This window comes from Eleutherodactylus coqui, chromosome 3 (genome assembly GCF_035609145.1).
Source record: "Eleutherodactylus coqui strain aEleCoq1 chromosome 3, aEleCoq1.hap1, whole genome shotgun sequence".
Lineage (NCBI taxonomy): Eukaryota > Metazoa > Chordata > Amphibia > Anura > Eleutherodactylidae > Eleutherodactylus > Eleutherodactylus coqui.
In genome coordinates, this window is record NC_089839.1 from 185,919,982 (window position 1) to 185,947,106 (window position 27,125).

General features: G+C 42.6%; 1 protein-coding gene across 4 annotated transcripts in view; it reads right to left on the minus strand.

Annotated features, from left to right (window-relative positions):
- PRICKLE2 (prickle planar cell polarity protein 2) overlaps positions 1-27,125 on the minus strand; it is a 267,456-nt gene that overhangs the window by 33,423 nt on the left and 206,908 nt on the right. For all 4 annotated transcript variants that reach the window (XM_066596642.1, XM_066596641.1, XM_066596644.1 and 1 more), the window contains 3 exons: positions 13,410-13,523; positions 4,908-5,045; positions 363-566 (listed from right to left, as the gene is read on the minus strand). In XM_066596642.1, the coding sequence (XP_066452739.1) occupies positions 363-566; positions 4,908-5,045; positions 13,410-13,523 (456 nt within the window). The remainder of the gene's footprint in view (positions 1-362; positions 567-4,907; positions 5,046-13,409; positions 13,524-27,125) is intronic.

A 27,125-nucleotide genomic window follows, 5' to 3' on the forward strand; every position in this document is an offset into this window, starting at 1 on the left:
ACAGACTGCCTTTCATAGATGAGCAGTCGCTCAGCTTTTAGACTGTCGCTCATTTGCCAAAGTCACTTCCCGTGTTTACATGGGCCGACAGTCGCCAATAATTACTCTTATGAGCAATTACGTGGGCGAATGTTGGTAAAAATTATCCTTATGTGTATGAGCACCTTTACAGATTTTCTATCTGGACTATTGTGTCTGTATCTAGTATGATATCATTATCTGAATGTCTAGATTTGTGGGGGTCCTTAAAACTATGGGAATGTTTTAAAACATAAATCTGCCACGAAATACAACTTAATGTATATATAGCAATATAGTGTAAAGATAATGGTAGGCTGTGAAGAGATTGTCTTGCCACTCACCTCATCACAGGCTGCACATCGAGGCTTCAAGCACTCGGCGTGGTGTCTGCCGCAGTAGATCTTCCCATCTTGATAGAAGTATATCAGGTCGACCAGCAGTTCATTACATATCGTACATACGAAGCACTGCGGATGCCAGCAAATGCCGTGCCCGGCTCTAGATGCGAAGACGGCTATATCTCCTCCATTAATCTGACCTCCGCACTACAAAGCAAGAAGCAAGAGCACATTATAACCAAAGGGAACTCCTATCCAAAGGTAGATTCATATTTAGAGGGTCTGCGACAACCAATGCATTGACTATATGTCTATAAAACATGGCATAGAGCATGCATCGGGACATCAAAATGTAAAATAGCTGAGCAGGCAAACCAGAGAGAGATGATAGCGGTATTATGTGCTTTTGGTGGAGTTACCTTGCACAAAAAAGTCAACATTTGACGGCGCTCCAAGGAATGGTTTATCTCTTATTCCACGAGAAGAATATATTGCAGATTCCTTGAGTGCACTAGGATCCAGCTCAACTTGACATGATTGTATTTCTCATTATTTAGCTATACAGGTCATTAATTTACTCCCAGGGAGGTTATTAGGTACTCTTTTTTTATATCCGGAGCGTCTGCATTTAATAACACAAATTGCTTAGCCTTAAGAAGCCTCTGTGAATGTGATGCCTCAGGACTTATATCCTCCTCAGGGGGCCGGTCCAGCTCAAGACGATAAAGAAGGTTTGAACTGCAGCGTCTCACATGCCAAGATTATAGTAAGAAGCAATGTTCTTATATAAAAAGACTCTCAAAACGGATTGAGGAATAAAATGGGAGCTGTGACTAAACTCCTCGTCGCTTGTCTCATGGATGCGGCCTTCGTAACGGTAATTAAAACCGCCGTAAAAACCCAGTATATTAAACTGCATTTATGTCAGCGCCGAGCAGTAAAAAGGTAAACTGCTGATGGAGAAACTGTGGACGGGGCAGAAATGTGATCACTGTAGCAGAACAGCCAGATATGAAACCAGATTTACAATGTAATCCCGCATTGTTACGCAAATTATGCAAATTGCCTTTAATTGCAATGTCGAAGGAAGCGGCTGTGGGTTTTTTTTTTTAAATGAGAAAAAATAATGTAAGCAGATTATGTGCTTTGGAGAACGCCGGGTCATTTAGTAATGTCCTCATCTCCCCTCCAGCTCCAATTTATGAATTGATAACTAGATCATTTTTATTTCCATTTTATATGCAAATACGAAAAACGAAAAAGAGGAGGATTCAAGAAAACGTGTAGAACCCCCGTGTGCGTCCGTGTATAATGCAGCGCGGTAAATGTTATTTATTCACTGGGGTCACCTAAATGTTCACGAATATTTCTACTTTTGTTAAAAAAGGACCCATAACCTCTCCTGTCATGTGTGTTTTACTGTCATTTCCAATGAAATAACAAGGCAGATGCATCTTTTCTGAGAACCCTGTGTTTCTCTGTTATTCCTCTTGGAAATGTATGAATACAATATATATCAACCAGATTTTACTGCACTCTTTGTCACCAGCATCTGTCTGACACGGTCAGCTCTGATTGGACAATGTCAGAGTGTGCAGGGACATACCTCCGACTGGTACAACCCAGTTGTCAAAGTGTTTGTGCATTTCCAGAAGGAATAACAGAAGATCAGTGCCACACAAGTATTTATTAATGGTCTAGCAAGGTTCTCTTTAAATATGTTTTCCAGGCAATTAGAAAAAAAAAATTATATATATATATATATATATGTATATGGAGGGGAACATACATCAAGGTGGGATCATGGAAGGGAATTTCCAGGCAATTTTTACTGATGACATATCCTCAAGATAGGCCATCAATGGTTTATCAGCTTGGTTTTACTTTCAGAGACTTCAACTGATCAGCTATTCTGGCGCCCTCTATCACTGGCAAAATACACAGGGTACAGACTGGAAGCAGATCACTCCAACCTGTGTAGTGGCCCGTTCTGGTAATTGCAGATGTAACTCTTAATGATTTCAATGGAGCTGCACCTGTAATTACTAGTTCTGGTCACAAAGCATCTGCTTCCGCTCCGAACAGTCAATTGGGGTTCCAAGCAGTCGATCATAGCTGATCAACTATTAACCCTTTCCAACCCAATTTGTATCCTGGTTTCCCTAAGGGGCTTACTCTTTTTCTGCCGTTATATAACAGCGCTATCTGCTGGCTAAAGCCAGTACTGCATGAGGTGACACGTTGGATAGGCTCCGCCAGCAGAGAGGCTGGCAATATACAATAAGAGAATCCCAACGGACTTCTTCCAACATCGGAGCTGTACAGCCGTAAATCATAATGTCTTCAGATGTCAGACAGTGGATTGGAAAGGGTTAATTACCTATCCTGAGGATAGGTTATCAATAGAATTTGTATGGAAAACCTCTTTAATAATCTACACTGCCAGTCCCATAACGGTTTTCTAGGGATAATCTTAAAGGGGTTGTCTGGGATTTTTACTATTGATGATCTATCCTCAGGTTGATCGTCTGGGAGTCCACCACTCAGCATCCCCTTGGATCAGCTGATTGCTGCTCCTGCTGTCATTATAGACAGCACTAGAAGAAGATAGCACTGTCAACATTGCAACAGCCCGGGTTGGTAGTAGATCACAGCTCCCATTGATTTCAATGGAAACTCTGCCTGCAGTACAAACCTGGGCCTCTGCAATAAGGACAGAGCTATCCGCTTCCAGCACTGACGGCATACCTGAGCAATCAGCTGATCATTGGGGATTCCAAGCAACAGACCTCCACAAATTAACTATTTATGACCCACCCTGAGGATAAATCATCAATAGTAAAAGCCCAGAAACCCCCTTTAAAGTACCAAATAGCAAACTTGGTTCATATATATTGCTCCCTTTCTACTATTGTGGAACTGTTTGCGCTGTTAGCCAAAGGCACATGGATATCCTCGGGACGCAGCCTATATTATTGTAAAGTCACTAGTTTTGCTGGTTAAGTGGTAAATCCTATGGCATACTTGCTCTTGAAATTGAGATGCCTTCTATGGTAAGCACTGCAATGCGTTTTGAATCCTTTATAAGGAACACTTTGCTTCAGACTTAGCTATAGCTAATGACATATATGACACCTTAAAACAAGGGTGGTTTATCCCTAAACTCCAGATACACCATTACTGCGGATATACTGCTCCTGGGGCGACATCGGTCAAAGTCCACAGTCTTCCCTTCACCTAATCCTTTTATTGGAAACAGTGACAGACACACAGGAAGGCCTCCCAAAAGTGACAAAGTTGAAGGTGTTAAACACTTGCTAAATGTTAAGCATTGGGAAACAAAGAATGTCCTTGTAAATGTGCCCTCTCCATTTACTGTATGTCATGTAATGTAGCCTCTTATGAGTCAGGCCTCCAGTACAGATGTCAAGGACCACCGCTTTGAGCGGCATGGCTTGCTTATACACACAGGTCTGTACAAGGTTCTATATGGACTTGCTACATAGTATATCTTGGATTCACGTATTGGTGGATTTATTGTGTATACACAACAGCCTGTTCAGACACTGAAACAACTCCTTTATTGGAATCATCCTAAGATCTATGACCATGGCTGGCCTTAGCTACATGCAACCCTGCCGCAGCACAGGATACCGGCCACCAGCTTGTAGAGAGGGCACCAGGTGGATGTAGGCTAGGAGCGATTGCTCCTCTTAGGTCCACCCAGGCAGATGATCTTCCTCGGTGTGATACTGTCTTGTAGAGCTACATGTATTACTTTCCTCCTGATTCTGTCTCCTCCTCCGTGATATTCTGAGGGGCCGCTGTTAGCCCATTAGCGCCCTCTCAACACAATCGCTTAGGTCTCATACAGTATTTGTTAGGAGCTTGTTTCTGGTGTTCAATTTATGTACTAAGTTGCTTCTGGTACTGTATTTATTTACGGAGATTGGTCCTGCAGCTATATTTATGTTATGAGCTTGGTGCTTGTGCTGTATTTATGTACAGAGATTGGTTCTGCAGCTATATTTATGTTATGAGCTTGGTTCTGGTGCTGTATTTATGTATTGAGTCTGGTTCCGGTACAGTATTTATCCACTGAGCTGTCCTGGTGTTGATATACTTATTTCTTGCTGTTTTCTGCACACGCAGAATGCAAGCTGACTGACTACCAGTGCAATATACATAATTTTTTTCTAATGATTGGGAGATGGGGGAGTCGACAAAAAACATTTTGCACATGGTGCCTTCCAACCTAAGGCAAGCACTGTCTATGATAGCAGTACTTAGAGAGCCAATAATAAAGGGTTGTTCAGGATTAACAAACATGGCTGATTTCTCCCCCACGAAGAATGTGTCAGTAGATTATACTGCAGCTCAGCTCCATTCTCTTCAATAAATCCACAATGAAAAGGTGTGGCTTACAAATGTTCAATGTCAACATTACCCGCCACAATGGCAAACAGGCGGAGAAAAGTCAGAACCAAGGAAAACACTGGGCACTAATCAAACATGGAGATATTGGTATAATACAGCGCACTGCTTTACCTGTTCACAGATGGCACCTGTCATGGTCACCGGGAAAGGCCTGACATTCCCTCGTCCCAAATTCTCGCGTTTTCTTTGGTTGCTGAATAGCTTGAGCTCTCTCTTCTCTTCCTCATCCAGAGAATTGCAGTAGCGGACCTGTAAGGAGAAAAGATTTCAGCTCTGCAATTATAGAAGTCAAGGACGAGTGTTCTTTGTGATTTTATTGACGTTGAGCAGATGTGACAATTGGAAAAATGTGTATTCTACAACTATTATATAATGCGTAGTGATAGAGGCTTCACTTCATATTGCTTTGTTCTAGACTTTAGTATCAATACAAACTGAATTCAGATTTTTTTTTCCCAACCGGAACATTGACAGCAATTATTTGAAAACCGTAATGAAGAAACCGTCATATATTTGTACAATTAACTCAAAAATGTATTGCACTCATTAATCATATCTAATGGGGTATCTTTTCTGTGCCATCCCTTTTACTATGCCCTATTTAGGTTGGTTCTATGACCTAATTAGGGTTGGGGGCTCAGGACCATTTAATTAAAGGGGTTTTCCAGCACTAAACTATAGATAACCTGTCCTCTATATAGGTCATTAACAGTTGATCAGTGGGGTCTACCGCTCAGGATCTGAGTCTGCAACGCTTGGGTGAACACTGTAGCCGCTTCTCATGCCTTGGATGTCACATTCATCAGTCACATGGGACTGGGCTGCAATACCAGACACAGCCACTATACAATGTATAGTGGCTGGTATGAAGAAAAGTGAAAGCAGCACTATGTTGTTTCAATCAGCCAATTGGTGGGCAATCCAATTAGAAGACTCCCACTGATTAACTATTGATGACCTATGCAGAGTCTTTCAATAGACTTTGCATCTGGTGGAACACACTGCCCACTGAAAACAATGGATGCAAGAGCTTTAAACAAACAGTATGGTGTCTCCAGTGGACCCAAAATCTCAAGTGTGTTTGTCCAAATCAAGACAACTTCACGTATAGCAGTTTTTTGCAGTAAAAATTGTGACGGCCATATGTTAACTATAGATCAATAGGAAATTCTTAAACAGAGAACAAACATTTTTCTTACACATCATCAGGTTTTTGGCTCCATGGCAGTTTGTTCAACGCACAGATTGCTCTAGGTTTGGCAGTTTTGTGGGTGTTTCCTATAAACCTCGCTATAGCAAAAAAAAGCACATGAACAAATGCATGTGTATGTAAAAAAATTAGCGCATGTAGTCAAGCTGATAAAATCACTTTATACCAATCAAGTAGCCACTATGAGAACACAGTATGGGGACACAGCTTTGTTTGGGATCGGCAAAGGCGTCTGACAGGGCTGCATCCTCTCACCCTTCTTGTTTAACCTATATGTGATCATGCGTAAAATGGACCTAGACAAATTGGAAATCGGGGTGAAAATAGGTGGAACAAACATCAACAATCTCCGGTATGTGGATGACACAACTCTGCTTGCAGAAACATAAGCGGGTCTGAAGCAGCTGATATGGAAGATTAAAACTGAAAGTGAAAAAAATGGGCCTCTACCGGAATTTAAAGAAGATTAAAATTATAAAAACTACAAAAAATGTCCAAATTCAAAATTGACAATGAGGTCATAGAATGCGTGTGAGACTCGATATATCACTGGAGGGACAAGATAATCAGACTCAGACTCACAGACTTTGGCCATGTTATGAGACCCGATATTTCACTAGAGGACAAGATGACCAGACTCAGACTCACGAATTCTGGCCATGTAATGTGATCAGAGTCGCTAGAAAAGTCTACAATGCTTGGACAGATCAGTGACAGAAGAAGACCCGGCCGCCAAAGAACATGATGGCTGATACTGGCATGGATATCACACAACTGAAAGAAGCAGTACAAAACCCAAAAAAAAGGGAGGGAGCTCCCCTTTAGGGTCGCTGAGAGTCGTGAACAACTAACAATAACAACATATTAAGAAAAAAAAACGCCACCTAGAAAATCTTTAAAAAACAAAACAACAACATTCATGAAATTTACAACACCACAAAAAGACTATGTCTGCAGGAAAGGTGCCTGTATCTTACCTGCATGGAACATAATTGTACTGTCATGGTGCTAATACCCAAGAATTCCCTATTATCTGTACTATCAGCACAGTGAAGCATCCCAAAACACATAGGATAATTCCTATGTTAATGAGGAACATTAAATCAGAGTGTTGTATACAACAGCGGATTCATGTATCTTATTTCATATCACAGGGCAATGTGCAAAAACCAACAAGGGATGAATTTAAGTAAAATCTGTGCCGAGGCACTAAGAATTGAAAATTAAGTTGCAATAAGACATTACGCCGTCTTTTACCGCTGAGAAAACGTCTCACAATGATTCATACTAACATTTTCCAGATAGAGACTGTGGCTGGAATAGCGTATCCAGCTGCTTATGGCCAATAGAATATTTAAACCATCGTTAGTTTTGGGTGTTACCGCAAACTGTAACAATGATATCACATAAAAGAAAAGTATGTGCATTTTGGTTTTGTGCAAATAAGAACCAATCAGAAGTCACCATTTACTTCTTAGACATAACAGATTTATCAGATACAACCAATATGTCTTTGTTACAATAAATGTGGCATCTATGGTAAAAGAAAAAAAGATTGGACATGATCAACGGGTTAAAAGGAACCCATTATGAGATTTGTGCCACGCGAACCATGGATATAATGAACATTTCAGACAGCTATGTTTTACATTCCAGCATTGGGAATAAGGGGTAGAGTCTTCCAGGCGTCTGCCTGACGTCTTCTCTCCGCCCAGCAGAGCTAGATCCAGAGGTCTCTCTCTAACGGAGTGCTGCTGGCAAGCAAGGGACTACTAAATCTGCCAGGCAACGGGACGGAAGTGGATGTTCACTGCTTCATGGATTATGAAAAAATGTGCAAACTTATCCAACTTAAAAAGTCATACTATAAATATATCTTGTCCTCACACTCCTTCTCCAGAAGTTGCATTTTCTAGACTATCGATAATTACCTATCTACTTTGTGGTGCAACTTCAAAAGGATCGGGGTTGAAACCTTTTACCAGAGGAATCAAGACATATAGGTTTATATAACACAAGGTTAGTCAAGTGAGTGACAGGGAAGAGGCCTCAGGATTAGAGATGAGCGAGCACCCAAATGCTTTTCGTAAAATTCAAGAGCTCTACTTGAGTAATGAACCCCATTGGCTACAATGGGAGACTCGAGCATTTTGGTATGTGGGACGCTTTTTTTTTTTTCTTTCTTTCTCCCTCTCTCAAACAGGCACTAGAGATGAGCGAACGTACTCGTTTCGAGTAATTACTCGATCGAGCACCGCGATTTTCAAGTACTTCAGTACTCGGGTGAAAAGATTCGGGGGGCGCCAGGGGGGTGGGGGGAGGCGTGGCAGCGCGGGGGGTAGCAGCGGGGAACAGGGGGGATCCCTCTCTCTCCCTCTCCCCCCCACTCCACGCTGCAACCCCCCACTCACCCACGGCGCCCCCCGAATCTTTTCGCCCGAGTACAGAAGAACTCAAAAATCGCGGTACTCGGGCGAAAAAGGGGCGTGGCCGAGTACGCTCACTCATCTCTAACAGGCATGTCACAGCGGGGAGGAGCCAAAAACTGGGGCGGGGTCGAACGCGATTTGATGCTCGTTCGAGTAACGAGCACCATCGAGTACGCTAATACTCGAACGAGCATCAAGCTCGGCAGAGTATGTTCGCTCAACTCTACTCAGGATCTATATTTGCTCTAGGGAAGATGGCTTGTTTATTAAAATAAAGTGTCCTTAATTTGGATGTATTTTTTTAAAAATCTGAATGCAGATAGCCGATATACTACGTGTGAGACCTCCGGACCCCAACAAAGAGTTACTCGCGGATGGGGGAAAGATTGGAAGAACGCTACTCAACACTAAATGTCCTCTATTGGTTGGAGTTAAAGATAGGGAAATCACTAGTTTGTAGAAAGCCTCAAGTGCTACATCATGATGAAGGGCCTGAGGTTAGTTATAGGGTCAGTTAGGATGTTAGATGACTAAATATTTAAAGGGGTTGTCCCGCGGCGAAATGCAAATTTTTTTTTTCAACCTACCCCCGCATTCTGCCCCATTAAAATCAATACTGTTTGTAATTTAAAAAAAAAAAATCGCTTACCTCCTTCCCAGTTCAAGCAGCATCTTCTTTTCTTCTTTGAAAGATGGCCGCCGGTCCTTTCCCAATGATGCACCGAGGTTTTCTCCCATGGTGCACCGCGGGTCTTCTCCCATGGTGCACCATGGGCTCTGTGCGGTCCATTGCCGATTCCAGCCTCCTGATTGGCTGGAATCGGCACACGTGACGGGGCGGAGCTACGCGATGATGCGTAGAAGGGGGCGGAGCCAGAACGCCGCTCGTGCCCGAACCGACCAGAAGGGAGAAGACCCTTCTGCGCAAGCGCATCTAATCGGGCGATTAGACGCTGAAATTAGACGAAGCCATGGAGACGGGGACGCCAGCAACGGAGTGGGTAAGTGAATAGCTTCTGTATGGCTCATATTTAATGCACGATGTATATTACAAAGTGCATTAATATGGCCATACAGAAGTGTATAACCCCACTTGCTGCTGCGGGACAACCCCTTTAAGGTAGATAGATGACTAAGTAAATAAAATAATTATCAATCAATATTATTATATTCAACCACAGTCATAGAAGATGTGTGACAAAAAGTGAAAACTGCAGATAAGATATTATATAGACTACATTGCATCCCTACACCACTTTAGTGATTTTTTTGAGACATTCTGTGAGGGTAATTGTGTAGACCTGCATTAGTTTTCACTCCCAAAATATTCTTTTGGGGACACAAATGAAAGATTAAGATTTCCGGAAGGTTTTATCCAGACAAGGAAGTATGGATAGAGATGACCAGGTTGTCTGGGGTCCATTGTATATGGAGGAAGTAGAAGACTAGGAAAACATCCAAAGCTAGTAATATACTTTGGATAGCTGGTTTGCCCAACAGCTATCTCTCCCGATCCCCCATATAAGTGCCCACCCAACTCAGCTGAGCATACACTTCTTGAATCGAGTTAAAAAAGCTTCTACTAGACTCCTCTGGCTTTGGCCGAAAACAAAAGAACTGGACATGTTGAAATCCAACTACTAAATCCTTCTCTTTCCCTACATCTGTAGTCGAGGGAGAGTTGAGAGGTCCCCATAGACTGGTGGTCCCTAATCAGTGGCTCAAAACCCCTTGCCGCGTGGAAGTCCTGAGTTCTGACCATATGTCAATTGACATAACCTAACCACCAAACAGCATCATTACGCTGGACCAAAAGTAGAGTTAAATGTCACACTATAATATTTATCCTTCACAACTTCTTGTTTGCCCCCATTTAGACCAAGACTACATGTTGACTTTGAGCATGCCAAAAGATTGCACTAAGGCCCCGCTACATTGCTTCCTAGTGTTAGTGAATGGGGTTGCACTGCGACCTCCATTGCTGGAACTCACTAACCGCAAGAAATTCATCAGGTTTGGAGTTCTTGCAATTGCAGCAACTTGCAACTGCATTCACTGTGTCATGCCCATGTGACTGTGTAACACTACCTCCAAAATTTCTTTCCTCCATTTTTGAAGCTGAATGAGGCTCACAAGATGCAAAATGTTAAGAAACCCTGCATTAGAGGGTTGGCCATTACTGCCAAAACCGGTAGGTTCAGCAAACATTACTCCAATGTGTATGGCCAGCTGTAAATCTCCACATTAAACGCGTTGTCCAGGTGTAAAGTATTAATAGCTCATCAGCGGAATAAGTCATCAATAGTAAAAATCCGCAGTGGTCTGCTGCCTGAGATCCCTACTAATCAGCTTTTAACCAGGCCAAAGCTCTTGTGCATTGAACTGATTTCTGCAGGAAGCAGATGGCTCTGTTCTTACTGAAGAGGCCAGGCTTGGTATTGCAGACAAAGTTCCCATTGAAGTGAATGGGAACTTTACATGTAATACCAAGCCTGGCCACTTCAGTGGGAACAGAGTTGTCTGCTTCCTGCAGAAATCAGCTCAGCACATAAATCCCACCAGCTGGCAAAGGGCTGATAAGTGGGGGTCCCAGGTGACAGACTCCCATCGATCAACTATTGATGGCCTAACCTGAGGATAAGTGGACAACCCCTTTAAGGGACTCCTTGGAATAAAACTTTTATGGGTGGGAGATTGTACCAATAAATTGCTAGTGACATCCAAGGATGTCAAAGATGTTTATATACATATTCCCACAACAGTGATGTATAAACACATATTTATGTATTAAGTTCTTCACTTCCATAAAAAAACTAAGCAGCATATGGATTACATTAAAAATGCAATAGAGAATAATAACATTAATGTTCATAAAAAAGCTAGAAATCATGAAAATGCCAACATATGGGTTGAATTTAATTATCTTAATTTCATTCCAAGATCTCAAAAAATGAATTAACCCTTAGGAACAAACTTCATATGGAAACTCAGTTGGAGATAATTTTCTGAGTCATATTTCGAATCTTTCATTTTATCTTTTTTTTGCTTTGATCCGAGCCCAACTTTTTATAGGATCTCCATCTATTATGTATTTACATTCTGGAATATGACCAGGTTTGTTCAGATGCATGCGTCCAAAACTACACTGATCCAACTGCAGTCCTTCCCCAGTTATCTCTCTGCCAAGGTCCACGCTGGTGGGAGATCCAAGAGGTTATGGAATGGGAAATCGTGACATAAGATCCGATGGGTTGTAACCGCAATACACACACCATTGGCATGTTGCCCCCTCCTCCTACAATTCGACATGTCAGGAGGTGATCACATTTCCAGCCGAAACAATTTCAAAAAGTCACTTTATTCTGTAGACACAAACATAAGTGACAACTGTTTTCTATTTGATTAGTGTAACTAAATAATACTTTCTAAAATTACCACAAAATACTGCCAAGTCATTTATCATCCATTTGGCCTTTTTGATTTACCCCAAAATCTCATTTTCAGTTCATATTTACGTACACGGCACCTGAGCTGACCAAGAGTCAAGAAACCACCTCTAACCTCCCTAAATATGCACGAGTAATAAAAAACAGATATTAATAGAAATGCCTAAGTGGAATGTATACCCGAATCTGTAAACATATGGAATTCATAGACAAGACGGGCAATCCTATTAATCATCAGTTGGAAACATTCCTGAAGGGCGAATAATGTTACAGTCATAAAAATCTAGTATGTTAAAGGCATTCTTTAAAAAAATTGGGGGAAAAAAACTAAAATAATTTGACTGCATAAAGGCAATGTCAAAAACAGTCATATACAGATGATTCATAGGGCCTTACACACCAAAAATGTCCCTATTGTCCACAGCAGCCAATAGATGTTACATTTTTACTTTCTAAGGCTCTTTTCACATAGCGTTTTTCACTACATCCCTGGCTCTGCTTAAATCAAAAACAGCATTCAGACAGACCCTCTACAGAATCAGAGACTTTAATGTGTCAAATGAAAAGCTATAACTAACTACACTTGCCTGTCATGAAAGGAATGGACACATTAATGCCTATGCCGCAGTTCATGGTTTCGTCCAATGTCGTTTCCTGCGATTCTGACAGAAGTCCGAGAAGAAAACCGGGCATGTACTAAAAAATATTGTGTGAAAAGAAATGGGCTCTCTAACCTGCACTAGAGAAAGGAAATGTTCCAAGCATTAGACAGTTCTCTTCATTGTTTGACAATTTAATAGGCACAATTAACTTTTAATAGGCACAATGTAATTCTTTGTTTGTCCTGTGGGGGCACTGCAGGGAAATTGAACACTTGCTAGGCTCCCAAGCAGGCTACAGTTGATCACTGGGGTTCCCAGCAGTGGGAGACATGGTAATTAGTTGTTATCAAGGGGTCTTTTCAAGCAAGCAAGATTGCCCAAAAAGGTCAGCGCCTATACACAGTTGGTGAAGAAACTCAACAGTGGAAGAGTTATCTGTGGGCCAAAGCTACTTCCTGTGCTATGAATGACAGCCATTCTCTACTTCATAGAAATATGAAGGATTGTCTTCTTCTCATATAGATTTTTTACCATGCTGAGCAATCAGGATTTCCAATATAAGGCGTTTCTCCTGATATACTTTTTTTAACAGACATTTAATCTTTGGTGATAGACCACTCGCTGTCCCAATTCTTGGCCATGGGATCATACTGGGCTGCAAATAACTAGTTTTAAATGAAAAAAAACCTTGAGCTATGACCAATGAAACATAACTAACTTACCACATTTATAAACAGTAAACATTTCTCACGTAGCCGGTCTTAACCATCACCTAAAAGCGCTGCACTCCTGCTGGCCCATCATGTGCCCAAAGGCATAAATGCAAGAACCAAAATCACCGGGACTGGAACATTTCCCCCAGGATGGAAATGCCTCATACTGCTTATGGTGAAAATGGAAAACTTGTTGTATCCATTAGTACTTACTTCATTGTCATGGGGAGGCAGTTGGTGTAGAAGTTGTTTGATCCTTGACTTCTCACCGGGGCTGTTTACATAGGGGACCTTATCATCGGGTAAACAGCTATAATACTGGTGAACCTGTAGATACAAGGACATGTGATTAGCAATTATTTGTAATGGTGCAGAAGTTTCAAAGTTTTCAAACTTAAAATGAACCAAATCTAAAAGAAAAAACAAAATCTGAATGAATATATTTTTGTCTTTCCATTGTATAAATCTACTTGGCCACAATTATTAGAACAGGCAAAGCGCCTTTCCCAGAATCAGGCTGCGCTCCATCAGGACACATGAAAAATAGATCACCGAGCTACATAGATGGAGCCAAAGTGCTTCTCAGTAAGCCTATCGCAAAATAATGGTAGTAAAACATCTAAAATGTCCGGATATTTGTATCCATTATGTGTGAGCCCGGAGCACAAAGCTTTAGGCAAGTGACAAAAAAACTTCAAGTAGCAAGTGTTAGGAATGTAATCCCGCTACCGAGTATCACCTTTTACATAATGTATCCAAGATATGCACGCTGAAAGGAGTTACATTTGTATTTAAGGGGGACCTGACAGAAGAAAATGTAACAAATACTTTTCATTGTACATTAAGGCCGGATTCACAGAAGTGTGTGTATTTGCAGACGCATTGGGCAATGCGTATTTGTGTGCGAAATTGCGTTTTTTACTGCACTGTTAGCACGTCGATGATATCAGCCATTGGAATAGCCAATTAGTTTCATGAGTTCATGTTTCTTTGCGTGATGGAATTGCTCACACGAAATAAATGCATGTGAACGATTCCATAGTAATCAATGGGCTCTATTTTCTGTGTATTGTGCATGCAAATGTTTCATGCGCAAATACTTTCATGTGATCCAGCCTAAGGTGTGAAACAAGCTTTAAATATCTGATTTCTATGCTGAGATATGATTACTTGAAGTTACAGGCCCAAAACCTGGTGCCGAGTGTGAGCTAAGGTGGTGGTACCTCCTGCAGCCAAACAACTAGCGAGCTAATAAGGTTACGCAGAGTAACGGAAGTGAGTGACACAGATGATATTCGTCCGGGGAGTAGGGGACGAGCTATACTCTGAGGGCTGCTGGGAAAGTTAAGGACTGAGTACTATACAGTGTTGCTGATCCGACTGGAGTGTCCGACCTCTATACAAAGGGTTCTTGAGCCAAGCGGTGTATCCAAGCTCTATACAGAGTGTTATTGAGCCAAGCGGTATATCCAAGCTCTATACAGAGTGTTCTTGAGCCAAGTGGTGTATCCAAGCACTATGCAGAGTGTTCCTGAGCTGAGTGGTGTATCCAAGCTCTATACGGAGTGTTCATGAGCCAAGTGCTGTTTCCAAGCTCTATATGGAGTGTTCTTGAGCCGAGTGGTGTATCCAAGCACTATACAGAGTGTTCCTGAGCTGAGTGGTGTAGCCAAGCTCTATGCGGAGTGTTCTTGAGCTAAATGGTATATCCAAGCTCTATGCGGAGTGTTCTTGAGCTAAATGGTATATCCAAGCTCTATGTGGAGTGTTCTTGAGCTGAGTGGTGTATCCAAGCTCTATACAGAGTGTTCTTTAGCCAAGTGGTGTATCCAAGCACTATACAGAGTGTTCCTGAGCTGAGTGGTGTATCCAAGCTCTATGCGGAGTGTTCCTGAGCTGAGTGGTGTATCCAAGCTCTATGCGGAGTGTTCTTGAGCTGAGTGGTGTATCCAAGCTCTATACAGAATGTTCATGAGCCAAGTGGTGTATCCAAGCTCTATGCGGAGTGTTCTTGAGCCAGGTGGTGTATCCAAGCACTATACAGAGTGTTTCTGAGCTGAGTGGTGTATCCAAGCTCTATGCGGAGTGTTCTTGAGCCGAGTGGTGTATCCAAGCACTATACAGAGTTTTCCTGAGCTGAGTGGTGTATCCAAGCTCTATGCGGAGTGTTCTTGAGCCAAGTGGTGTATCCAAGCACTATACAGTGTGTTCCTGAGCCAAGTGGTGTATCCAAGCTCTATACAGTGTGTTACTGAGCCGAGTGGTGAATTCAAGCACTATACACCACTGTCTGTGTGAACTGAGGTAGAAGCAGTCTGGAATAGACTCTGCTTAACCTTAAAAGGGTTGTCCAGTTGTAAACTACTGACCACACACTACTATCACCAGGACAGGCCATCAATAATAGATCGGCGGGAGTCTGACACCTTGGACCCTCATTGATCAGCTGTTTGCTGGGTCAGTGTGTTCAAACAATTTTTGATTTCTGCAGGAAGAAGAGATCTCTGTTCCCACTGAAGTGATCAGGCTTGGTATTGCAGGTCAAGTTCTCATTCATTTTAATGCAAGCAGGGTCTGCAATACCAAGTCTGGCCACTGCAGTGGAAACAGAGCTGTGTGTTTCCTGCAGAAATCAGCTCAGTGCACAAGCACACAGGCCTAGCGTACAGCTGATTTGTGGAGGTCCCTGGCAATGGACCCCTAGCAATCTACTATTGATGACTTATTCTGCTGATAACCCATCAAAAGTTTACAACTGGACACCCATTTTAAAGCAACAAAGCCCCACACCATCCATTCATATAATCCAGTACCAGAGGATTTGAGAGGCGAAAAATGCTCCTACTGTTTCCTTCCATTGAAGTTCTTGTTAATAAAAGTTCCGGTTGAGGAAGAACAAAGATCTTGTCCTTCCACAAAGACATGACAGTGTATTGCAGAGATCAAAGGAGCTGTGGCGCTGAGTGTTACGGCAGCAGCAATCTAGTCTAAACTCTCGCTCACGACCTGAAGGTTGCAGGTTCAATCGCCACCTGGTTCAGGTAGACGGCTCAAGGTTGACTTAGCCTTCCATCCGTCAAAGGTCGGTAAAATAAGTACCCAGCTTGGTGGGGGTAATAAAGAAGTTACCTGAAAGTGCTGCGGAATAAGTTGGAGCCATACAATTTATTTGCTTCGTTCCCCCGCGGTAAGTCTACAAGAGTCCCAGCTAGTGACCTCTTTCACTTCAGGGACCCCTTCTCACATCAGGGAGGAGAGAAGCGCCAGTAGTGCTTCTCTCCTCCCTGATGTGTGTGCATAAGCATAGAAACATAGTACTGTACAGGCAGCAGAGACAGGCACTGATCTCTACTGCCTGTTTTCTGAATGATGTTGTGGTGTAATGACTCTGATCGAGGGACCAATGTATCCGGTGACTGCAGCCAATGGTTGCAACTGCACTCCCTGGAAACATGGGCATAAATTAATTCTACGCCCATCAAATGAATCTACTTGTTAACTTGGGACCATACGAGGTCTTTATGACAGCAAAGAAATCAGAACAGGGGATGTTATCAGAATCTCTTCGAAGTGCAGTTCTGGAAGCGCAGGACCCCCTTCATTAGCTCAAGATGCCCTAATAGGGTCAGGGATTGTGAAACAGTTGCCAAGTTATTAAATAAACCTTCCAATCTTCAGTGAATACACAAATTAATAAAGTCATTGCCACAATTGAATTGTGTAAATGTAAAGAAGATGTCAGCACCTGCCTGTACAACAGCTGTTACCGCTTCATCTTGGCAATAAATATGTTGTCTGCGCCTCCGCCCACACTGCAAACCCTCAGAGTTTTCTTCAACAATTTGCTAAAATGATTAGCAGATGAAATCTGTTCAAAGGCTTGTTTTTCTGCCAGGCGTTCGTACGTTTAAAGAGCACGCATCGGTTGTGCACGGAGGAGGTAAGATTGGTGACTGCAAAAATCTAGCCAATCAATCAAACAGGACCTCGTTAATGACAGTCTTCACAGATGCTAATATTGTATCAGAAGGAAACTGGTCAAAGCTATGGATAGTAACTAATTGGTGGGGGTCAGACCGTAAGGACCCCCAAGGATCACCAGAAGTAGGGCCTGTGTCCCCCGTGTGACTGGCAAAAAGAATAACCTAGCACATGCGTTACCACACTACCGCTCCATTCATTTCAATGAGAGCACCGGAATACTTGAGCTATGCTATTTTCTGTGCTCCCATTGAAATGAATTGACTGATGTCCAGTGGAGGAAACCCTTCCACTTTCACTTTCCAGTACACAGTGCTAATTGAGCTCTGTGTACTAGGCAAAGGAAAAGGCAGAAAGGGTTAAAACCCCTCCTGCCTTCTCCTTCGGGTTATCAGCTGTCACTAACAGCTGATAACCCGTCCTTCCTCGGATTGATTGCAGAGGCAGGAGGCTTAAAGCACGCAGTAATTTTACTCACCATAATTACTATTGGTGGGGTTTTAAGCCCAGGACCAGGCACCATAAATTTACTGTGCCTGGTCCTTAATGGGTTAAGCATGCGCTCCATTCATTTTGCCAGTCTTTCGGTGGTACACGGGAACCCCATTCAGGCGATCAGCGGTCAGACCTCCACCGATCAACTAGTTTCCCCCAACCCTGTGGATAGGGGATAACTTAATGTCACCAGAATACCCTGTTAATCCTCTTGCAGATGAACAGCTGTAATGTGTAGATTCAGTTACACATATGTTAGTATCTTGGAGGCCAAGAACTTTCCCTTTAAACTGCGTTCTTTACACCACAATATCATAATTCAATAATGAGTTGTTGCAACTGAACTTCTGTTTTTGCATCGACTGTCAAGCAAAGTGCAGAATTCAGCTATGTCATACTTTAGGAATGTCCAATCTTTGGTCCAGTTTTCCCCACAGCCTGTGCCAGTTTTTAGGTCCACGTGTCTCTAAACCCTTGATGGAACTGCAGATGCACTTACAGTCTCACACTTTAGACAATTATCTCTGTAGGAAACATTTGATAGATGGGAGCGCGGCTTATGAGGAAAGCAAAGGTCCCCAAATTTCCATTCTGCAAGCAGAAGCAGTGGCATATAGGAAGAGACGGCATGGAGAGGTGACCATACCACCATATGTGCGTCCCCCACTACTAATGTGTATGGACAGCAGCCAAGTGAGCTTCTGCATTCAGAGTGGCGCCATGAAAAGGTAGCCGCTCAGGAGAGATAAGAAGTGTTTTACATAGTAGGACCGCATATACTGTAAGTAAAGATTAGGGAAAATGTGAAATGTCTTCCCTAATCTGGACAGAGGCGGAGGTTTCAGATTTTGAGGTGTATCAAATTATATGTTGTATGAAATTCCTAATTTTCTTGACAGAATCGGGGAAGGGGCTGTTGTGCAATACAGGTGTAGATGAATAGGATGTGGCAGATAGTGGCATGGGTAGAGTTTAGTGGGTGGTTATAGAAAGTGGGAGGTAAAACAACTGAAGAAAATGCAAAAAAATTAACCCCCTCCCTTCATGTTATTTGTTTCAGCAGGGAAATATTTTCTACATAGACAGCGATAGGCCAGGAACAATAAAATATCACAATTGCATATACTTTACCTGTAGGCTACAGTGAGCTGGAGTTTGCAAAGTGCCTGTGACATGCAGGCTTCTGCACAGTCTCCGGCATTATGCTCACAATTTCATGGAAGAGACATGGGGGAAAGTAGAAGTGTAGGATGGATTTCATGTGTTTGCTGGAATTTAACATTAATTAACCCTTTCCAATCCAATTTTGGATTGAAGGTTTCCTAAAAGGCTTTCTCTTTTTGCCGTTATACAACAGTGCCATCTGCTGGCTAAAGCCAGTGTGTGTGCGCCAGAGAGGCTCCGACAGCAGAGTGGCTGTCAATAGACGGTAAAAATACCCTGCTGGATATCTTCTGACATTGGAGCTGCACAAGCTTCAATTAGAATGTAGGAAGATGTAAGACAGTGGATTGGAAAGAGTTAATAGTATCTTCCCTGGCTGGAATGTTATATTTGCTTGCATGGGTACCTTAAAAGGAATCTGTCATCATCTATTAACAGCTGAAAGCAGTATAAGGTAGTGACAGCGATATGTCTGCTGTGTGTATCGGTGCAGTAGTTTTAGAAAAATTAACATTTTATTATTAGTAGCTAGACACTGAGGACTGCAGGAAGTAGTCCTTGATATTCATGAACTGCAGCTAGCCTCTCCCACCCCACCCTTCAGTTACTAATTGACAGCTACCTCTCTATGCACAGACCAAAGCAGACAGCAGTCAATAAGTAAAAGGAGGATGGGTGGAGCTAGCCTGCAGCTCATGAATATCAAGGACTACTTCTAAGCTGCTACTAATAAACTGCAAGTTTCTCCCAAACTACTGCACAGATACACACAGCAGACATGTCACTGTAATCGGCAAGGCTGTCCCTACCTTGTTCTGTTCTCAGAAAGGGCCAGGAAAAACTAGCAACAGATTTTCTTTACAGGGAATGTATCACCTATATTTTTCTTACTAATTAAGGTTAATTGTGTACGCTTCTCTATAGCTGTTCATTGCTTTGGCTAAAAGGTGAAGGTCCTGAACAAGTGCACCCCTGTAATAACTCCAAATTCCCTATTAGGATGTCTGAAAGTAGGATTTGTAACCCACACTTCTCCTTTAAGTACAATTTCAGATAGACCATAGCATTATTATGGAGCTGGTGCTGCTGTCTGGTGTCAATTTAAGCAGATTTGCTAAGCAAGAGCCAGATCTTTACGAAATATCCTACATAATTTCTTAGAAAATTAATTTCCAAGTAACAAGTGAAGAATTGTTTTACCAATGCCATGCTAAAGCCAAAGTGTTCATTTGCAGGAATGTTTTTTCCATTAACGCAGTGGAGGGCTGGCGACACATGGCTTTGAGGTGGGCGCAGGAGGGGAGGGGAGGTAATCAGAAATAAGTGGCCACGTTGCCTACTGTATATTACAATGATGAAAGAATCTACTGGAAAGAGTTACCATAAACATTCAGAGTAAATAATAAAGAAAACTGTCTCTATCCATAAAACATACAGATGGACTAGAATAGTCTGCATACGACTTTCTAGCCGCGGGTTATTAGATTTTTTTTTTTCAAGCACTTTGAATGGAAGAACAAAAATGATTTGTGCAAACAGATTCTTGAAATGTAGCAGAGTGAGACAAACCCCTGAAGGCAGACGATGATTCTAAAGCTCTGGTCGCTTTATGTCCCTCCGTAACAGACAACCACATACATATAAATCAGGGCCTCACGTGTCCAAAAGCATGCCGAACATCTCCAGTAATTATGACTGCGCCATTCTGAATTCTTATGTGGCATCTGGGCAGAAGGCCAAGCATCCTATTTAGAATTTTATATACACTACCGTTCAAAAGTTTGGGGTCACCCAAACAATTTTGTGTTTTCCATGAAAAGTCACACTTATTCACCACCATGCGTTGTGAAATGAATAGAAAATAGAGTCAAGACATTGACAAGGTTAGAAATAATGATTTGTATTTGAAATAACATTGTTTTTACATCAAACTTTGCTTTCGTCAAAGAATCCTCCTTTTGCAGCAATTACAGCATTGCACACCTTTGACATTCTAGCTGTTAATTTGTTGAGGTAAGCTTGTGAAATTGCACCCCACGCTTCTAGAAGCATCTCCCACAAGTTGGATTGGTTGGATGGGCACTTCTGGCGTACCATACGGTCAAGCTGCTCCCACAACAGCTCAATGGGGTTCAGATCTGGTGACTGCGCTGGCCACTCCATTACCGATAGAATACCAGCTGCCTGCTTCTGCTGTAAATAGTTCTTGCACAATTTGGAGGTGTGTTTAGGGTCATTGTCCTGTTGTAGGATGAAATTGGTTCCGATCAAGCGCTGTCCACTGGGTATGGCATGGCGTTGCAAAATGGAGTGATAGCCTTCCTTATTCAGAATCCCTTTTACCCTGTACAAATCTCCTACCTTACCAGCACCAAAGCAACCCCAGACCATCACATTACCTCCACCATGCTTAACAGATGGCGTCAGGCATTCTTCCAGCATCTTTTCATTTGTTCTGCATCTCACAAACGTTCTTCTTTGTGATCCAAACACCTCAAACTTGGATTCATCCGTCCACAACACTTTTTTCCAGTCTTCCTCTGTCCAATGTCTGTGTTCTTTTGCCCATCTTAATCTTTTTCTTTTATTGGCCAGTCTCAGATATGGCTTTTTCTTTGCCACTCTGCCCTGAAGCCCAAAATCCCGCAGCCGCCTCTTCACTGTAGATGTTGACACTGGTGTTTTGCGGGTACTATTTAATGAAGATGCCAGTTGGGTACCTGTGAGGCGTCTGTTTCTCAAACTAGAGACTCTAATGTGCTTATCTTCTTGCTTAGTTGTGCAACGCGGCCTCCCACTTCTTTTTCTACTCTGGTTAGAGCCTGTTTGTGCTGTCCTCTGAAGGGAGTAGTACACACCGTTGTAGGAAATCTTCAATTTCTTAGCAATTTCCCGCATGGAATAGCCTTCATTTCTAAGAACAAGAATAGACTGTCGAGTTTCAGATGAAAGTTCTCTTTTTCTGGCCATTTTGAGCGTTTAATTGACCCCACAAATGTGATGCTCCAGAAACTCAATCTGCTCACAGGAAGGTCAGTTTTGTAGCTTCTGTGACGAGCTAGACTGTTTTCAGATGTGTGAACATGATTGCACAAGGGTTTTCTAATCATCAATTAGCCTTCTGAGCCAATGAGCAAACACATTGTACCATTAGAACACTGGAGTGATAGTTGCTGGAAATGGGCCTCTATTCACCTTTGTAGATTTTGCACAAAAAAACAGGCATTTGCAGCTAGAATAGTCATTTACCACATTAGCAATGTATAGAGTGCATTTGTTTAAAGTTAGGACTAGTTTAAAGTTATCTTCATTGAAAAGTACAGTGCTTTTCCTTCAAAAATAAGGACATTTCAATGTGACCCCAAACTTTTGAACGGTAGTGTAGATGTATTTCATGAAGCTTCTATAAAAGGGTATGTACACTTGTGCAAGCATTACATCAAAAACTAGACATTTTTGGCAACGCCAATTTGTAGGGGGAGGCGAAAAGTTAACCCGGAGTAGATAGTCAAATGTTACTGCTGATAGAATGTGTTTGTAGAAATGACGTAGTGAGGTCTAGCTAGAAGAGTAATGTACTTGTAAACGGTACTGTGTACAAGGAAGGTAATGCCAATGCTGGGTTCAGTGGGGAAAATGCTATAATAATACTGTTTATAATTAGAGATGAGCGAGTATACTCGCTAAGGGCAATTGCTCGAGCGAGCATTGCCCTTAGCGAGTACCTGCCCGCTCGATACAAAAGCGATGTCGCTCATCACTATTTATAATGCAAAAGCTAGTGTTTAACAAGGAAGATTGCGTTTCCTATGCTCACGCACACAGGCGGATTTTTGTTGCGGAATCCGGAGTGGGCATCTGCCTCCGAATTCTGTAGCAATAATGCTCCATAGCATGCTATGGAAAAATGATTTTCATGCACACTAGCGGAAACCAATCGCGGTTTCCACTCGCGGGGGAAAAAAAATCGCAGCATGCTCCAGGTTTCATCACCAATATAGAAAGGGGTTCTTTACTGTTAGAGCAGTTAGACTGTGGAACTCTCTGCCTGAGGACGTGGTGATGGCAAAATCCATAGAGGAGTTTAAAAGGGGACTTGATGTCTTTCTGGAGAGGAAGGATATTATAGGCTATAAATCTAAGGTTATTTGTTAATCCGGGTATACAGGCAGGTAGGAACTATTAGGGGTCGATCCAGGGAACAGTCTGACTGCCATTAGGGAGTCGGGAAGGAATTTTTTCCCAAAAGGGCTAATTGGCTTCTGCTCTTGGGGTTTTTTGCCTTCCTCTGGATCAACAAAACAGGAGGCTAGACAGGCTGGACTAGATGGACATTGTCTTCATTCAGCCTTACGAACTATGTTACTATGCTACTATGTATTTTACTGCGGCACAGACGGCTTCTATTGAAGTCAATGGAAGCAGTCCAACCCGCTGCCCGTCCACAATTGACATTGCAGGCGGGCCGCAGGTTCCGTGGGAAAAGCAGAAGTTAAAAAAAACAATCTGTACTGCACACGTCCGACGGCGAGCCGTGCCGACCATCTGCAGTACAGAGAAGTCGTAAGAAGACAGATCCGCAGGGTCACCCGCTGCAGTCAGGGCCGGATTCCGTACAGGATTCCACAGGTGGAATCCAGACCAGCCCTGTGCATTCAGCCAAGCTTGGGTATATTTATTGCATAATTACAGAGGTAGATGTATATAATGGTATTGATTTATGTAAAAATGTGTCCAACATAGTTGCAGTTGTTGGGAAGGTTACTGCCTGAAGCCTGGTTAAGACACAACGACTATCACTCAAAAGATGTCTTTTGAGCGATAATCGTTGTGTGTCTTTAAGCGCAAGGTGATCAGTTTGCACTCTGAGCAGGGGATGCAGAGGACAAGCGGGGCCGCTTGTCTTCTGCGTCCAGCTGTTCTCTGCTCGGAGCGACTGGCTGTTATACAGCTGAGCTCTCCAAGCAGGCTATGCAGAACACAGCTGGAGCGCTGTGTTCTTCATACCCCGCCTGTGTTTAGAGAGCGGGATACAGCTGAAACAATAGTATCAGCTGTATCCCGCTGTGAATTCCTGATAAGGCTGATCGTTCTTTTTGCTTAAAGAGAACGATCAGTGATTCCTTAATGAAAGCTGCACGATGTCAGTGCAGTTAGACACAACGATTAATGCTCAAAAGACGGCTTTGAGCGATTTTTGAGTGAAAATCGTTGTGTCTTAATCAGCCTTTACTGATGGTGAGTATTGTGCATGAACAAGCACTTTGGAAAGTGATAGCCTCTGTTGTGCCCCCCCAGTGGACCCTGTGATCAATTGCATTGGTAGTTCGATCTGCTGTATCTCCCACATGGTATTAAGATAGTACATGAAACATAAGATTTTTCACTTATTACCTAATGATCTGTTCAAACTACCGTCATGGCTTTCCACCTGCATGTCGGAATCACTTTCAAATAGATTCCTGGAGGATCCGGCAGACTTAAAATTTTAGTTGAGTGCTGCAGACTATGCTATTCTTGACCACGGTCAGAAACGGTATCTTTTCTCCTTAGGGAGAGCACCTAGACGGTGAGTAAGGAGACTCAAATGGCCATGCACGCTCCTCTGGGTAATATGCAAATAAGGGAGATGGACTAAAACCTCTACAGTGCCACCTATTGGAAGGCAGCATTCCTTTTGTTTTATTCTTGACTACAAAACACTAGAGATCTTCTAACCTATGGCCCCATTCGCACAGGGTTTTTCATGCGCAGATGGATGGTGTGCTGAAATCCACATCAATTTAGCAACTCCCCCCAAAAAATGGTAATCCCTGTTGTAGTTCATATGAAGCTGATTTTTTTTTTGGCACATGTAGACTCGAAATCAGTGTTGCAGAAATAAAAACAACAGACCTGTCAATTCTTGATAAAGTTTCCGACTGAAACTGCATTGGGTGTGTTTGCATGCGAATTTGCCCCATGGGGCTAAATCTACATGGAGATCCATGGTATTCGAAATTAAAATCTGCTACAAAAATGCGAGGATTTCTGCTGTGGATTATGTGGCCCATGTGAACAAGGCCTTAGCCTCTTAGATTCACTTGATGGGGAAAAACCTGACAGACTCCACAGTAAGTCAATGCAGTCCATCAGACATCGGTTATAAACAGAAGTCACGAAGGAGACTTGAAGGTATATTTTCAGTTACCTTTGCCTTTTAATGCTTGCCCGGCCACTTGCGGAGCCCAACCTACCTAATCTGTCATATGCAGCAAAAACCAGCAAAAGTCTTGCTGCAGGCGGCACATTCTTTCATCGTTTAAAACCACTAATATTGAAATGTAACATCTATTTAAAATGGGGAGAAAAAAAATGAACAGTTTGCTCGCCAGCTGTCACCGACTAAAATAGAGAGACATGATGTGCCTCTGACATAAATGAATGTACAGCATAGTAATTACTTTGCGAATTTGCAAATGGAAATGTGTTCAAAAAGTTGCTTTGTAAAGTCATTACTTTCCAATGTAGCGATTTAATAAAAATATGTAACACATAAAAGCAACATGATACTGCCCTATAATGCTGCAGTTAAAAACAAGGTTCAAATAACACGTTCCGATAGCGTATGGTTGCAGGGCTTCATTACTGATGACGCACCTCATTCCCTAGCAACATCTCTTCTGCATCTCTAGTGCAGAAATGGGAGGGAATACACCATATCAATACTGCTGGGTATATTGCAAATTGTGTCCACATATAGATCAGTAGGAGGCGTGCTTCTACAGAGGTATGACATCTACTGCAGTATATGAACACATAAGGGTATGCAGACATTTTTAAGATTATGCATACTGGACTTAATTTCATATCTTAAAGGGACTGCATTAAAAACAAACAGGGCTGCTTTTTTTTCCAAAAACAGCGCCATGCCCCCACAGGTTGTGTGTGGTATTGCAGATCAGCCCCTTTCACTTTAACAGAATTGAGTTACCTCACCCCATGCAACCTGCAGTCCTCTGACATATCCTATTTTCCTATATTCCAGTCCTGATTTGCAGCCCCTAAGGGACCTTTCAGACAGGGCGGCATATTCTGCAACAGTGTTGTGGAATATGCCATTGCGGAATTCCACACAAATATCCGTCTTGCTAATTACGGATTTTGATGCGGAATTGCCAACAGGATTCTGCCATTTTCAAATCTGCACCAAAATCTGCACGGTCTCATTACAGATTTTGGTGCTGAATATTCGGCAGGAGGACATATTCTGCAGCGCTGTTGCGGAATATTCTGTCCTATGCAAGAGATCCCTAAAAGGAGCATATAAAACAGGAATAATTGAGCTGTTTCCATATAGGAAGTATACGGCAGTCCTGACTGGAGCCTGATTTAGTCTGAGTTAAAGGTGTTTTCTAAAAAAACCCAAAATTGGCTAATGGCAGGGGTTGTGATAAAACAGCAAAAGAGACATTACACCTGACAAATCCCTGGTCGCACCAGTGCTGCCTTAGATAGTCCTGCCGGTGTTAGTAGTCCTACAATGATGAGCTTCTGACTACCAGCACATAACCACTGCAACACTACTCAGGTCAGCGATTGGCTGTGGTAGTCACATGTGAGTCATCACTTCAGGACCCCTAAAAACACAGACCATTTTTTGGGGGTCTTGGAAAACCTCTGGCTTTAGGGCTTATTTACATAAGTGTATATTGGCTGGCCGATATACACTTCCATCTAAGCAGTTTCCCCCTTCCCTCCCCCTTCATGGCTCTCTGCCTCTCTCCTCCACTCTGGCGTTTGCAATGGGAGAGGGCAGGGCTAAGCTCCGCTCTGTCCTGCCCATTCCCACTGCTGGCTATGGAAAAGGGGCGGGAGCTTAGCTCTGCCCCCATTCCGCCCACTCCCATTGCAAACACCAGAGTGGAGGAGAGAGGCAGAGAGCCGGTGAGGGGAAGGGCAGTGAAGGGGGGACTGCTTAGATGAAAGCAGTTGATAGGAGCTAATTTGTTCTTGTGGGCCAACTCCTTTAGCCAAAGGTCCAAGCGCTCTTATAGAGTTCATTCATTCTGGAAATCAGTGGTGGTCCGAGATGCCAGACCTCACTAAAGAAGATCCCCCCTATTAAACGCCCTGCATTGCAGGTAGAACCATACGACTGAAGACTTACTGCTGGATGTGTTCTGAGTGACAGAAATTTATTCTACTCGAGTGAAAGTTCAGCGAATTGAATTATATCGAACGTAATGGAAAATTGCTATTTTCAATCTGTCACACTTTATGCTCCCCTTACGATAACATCTACGGAAA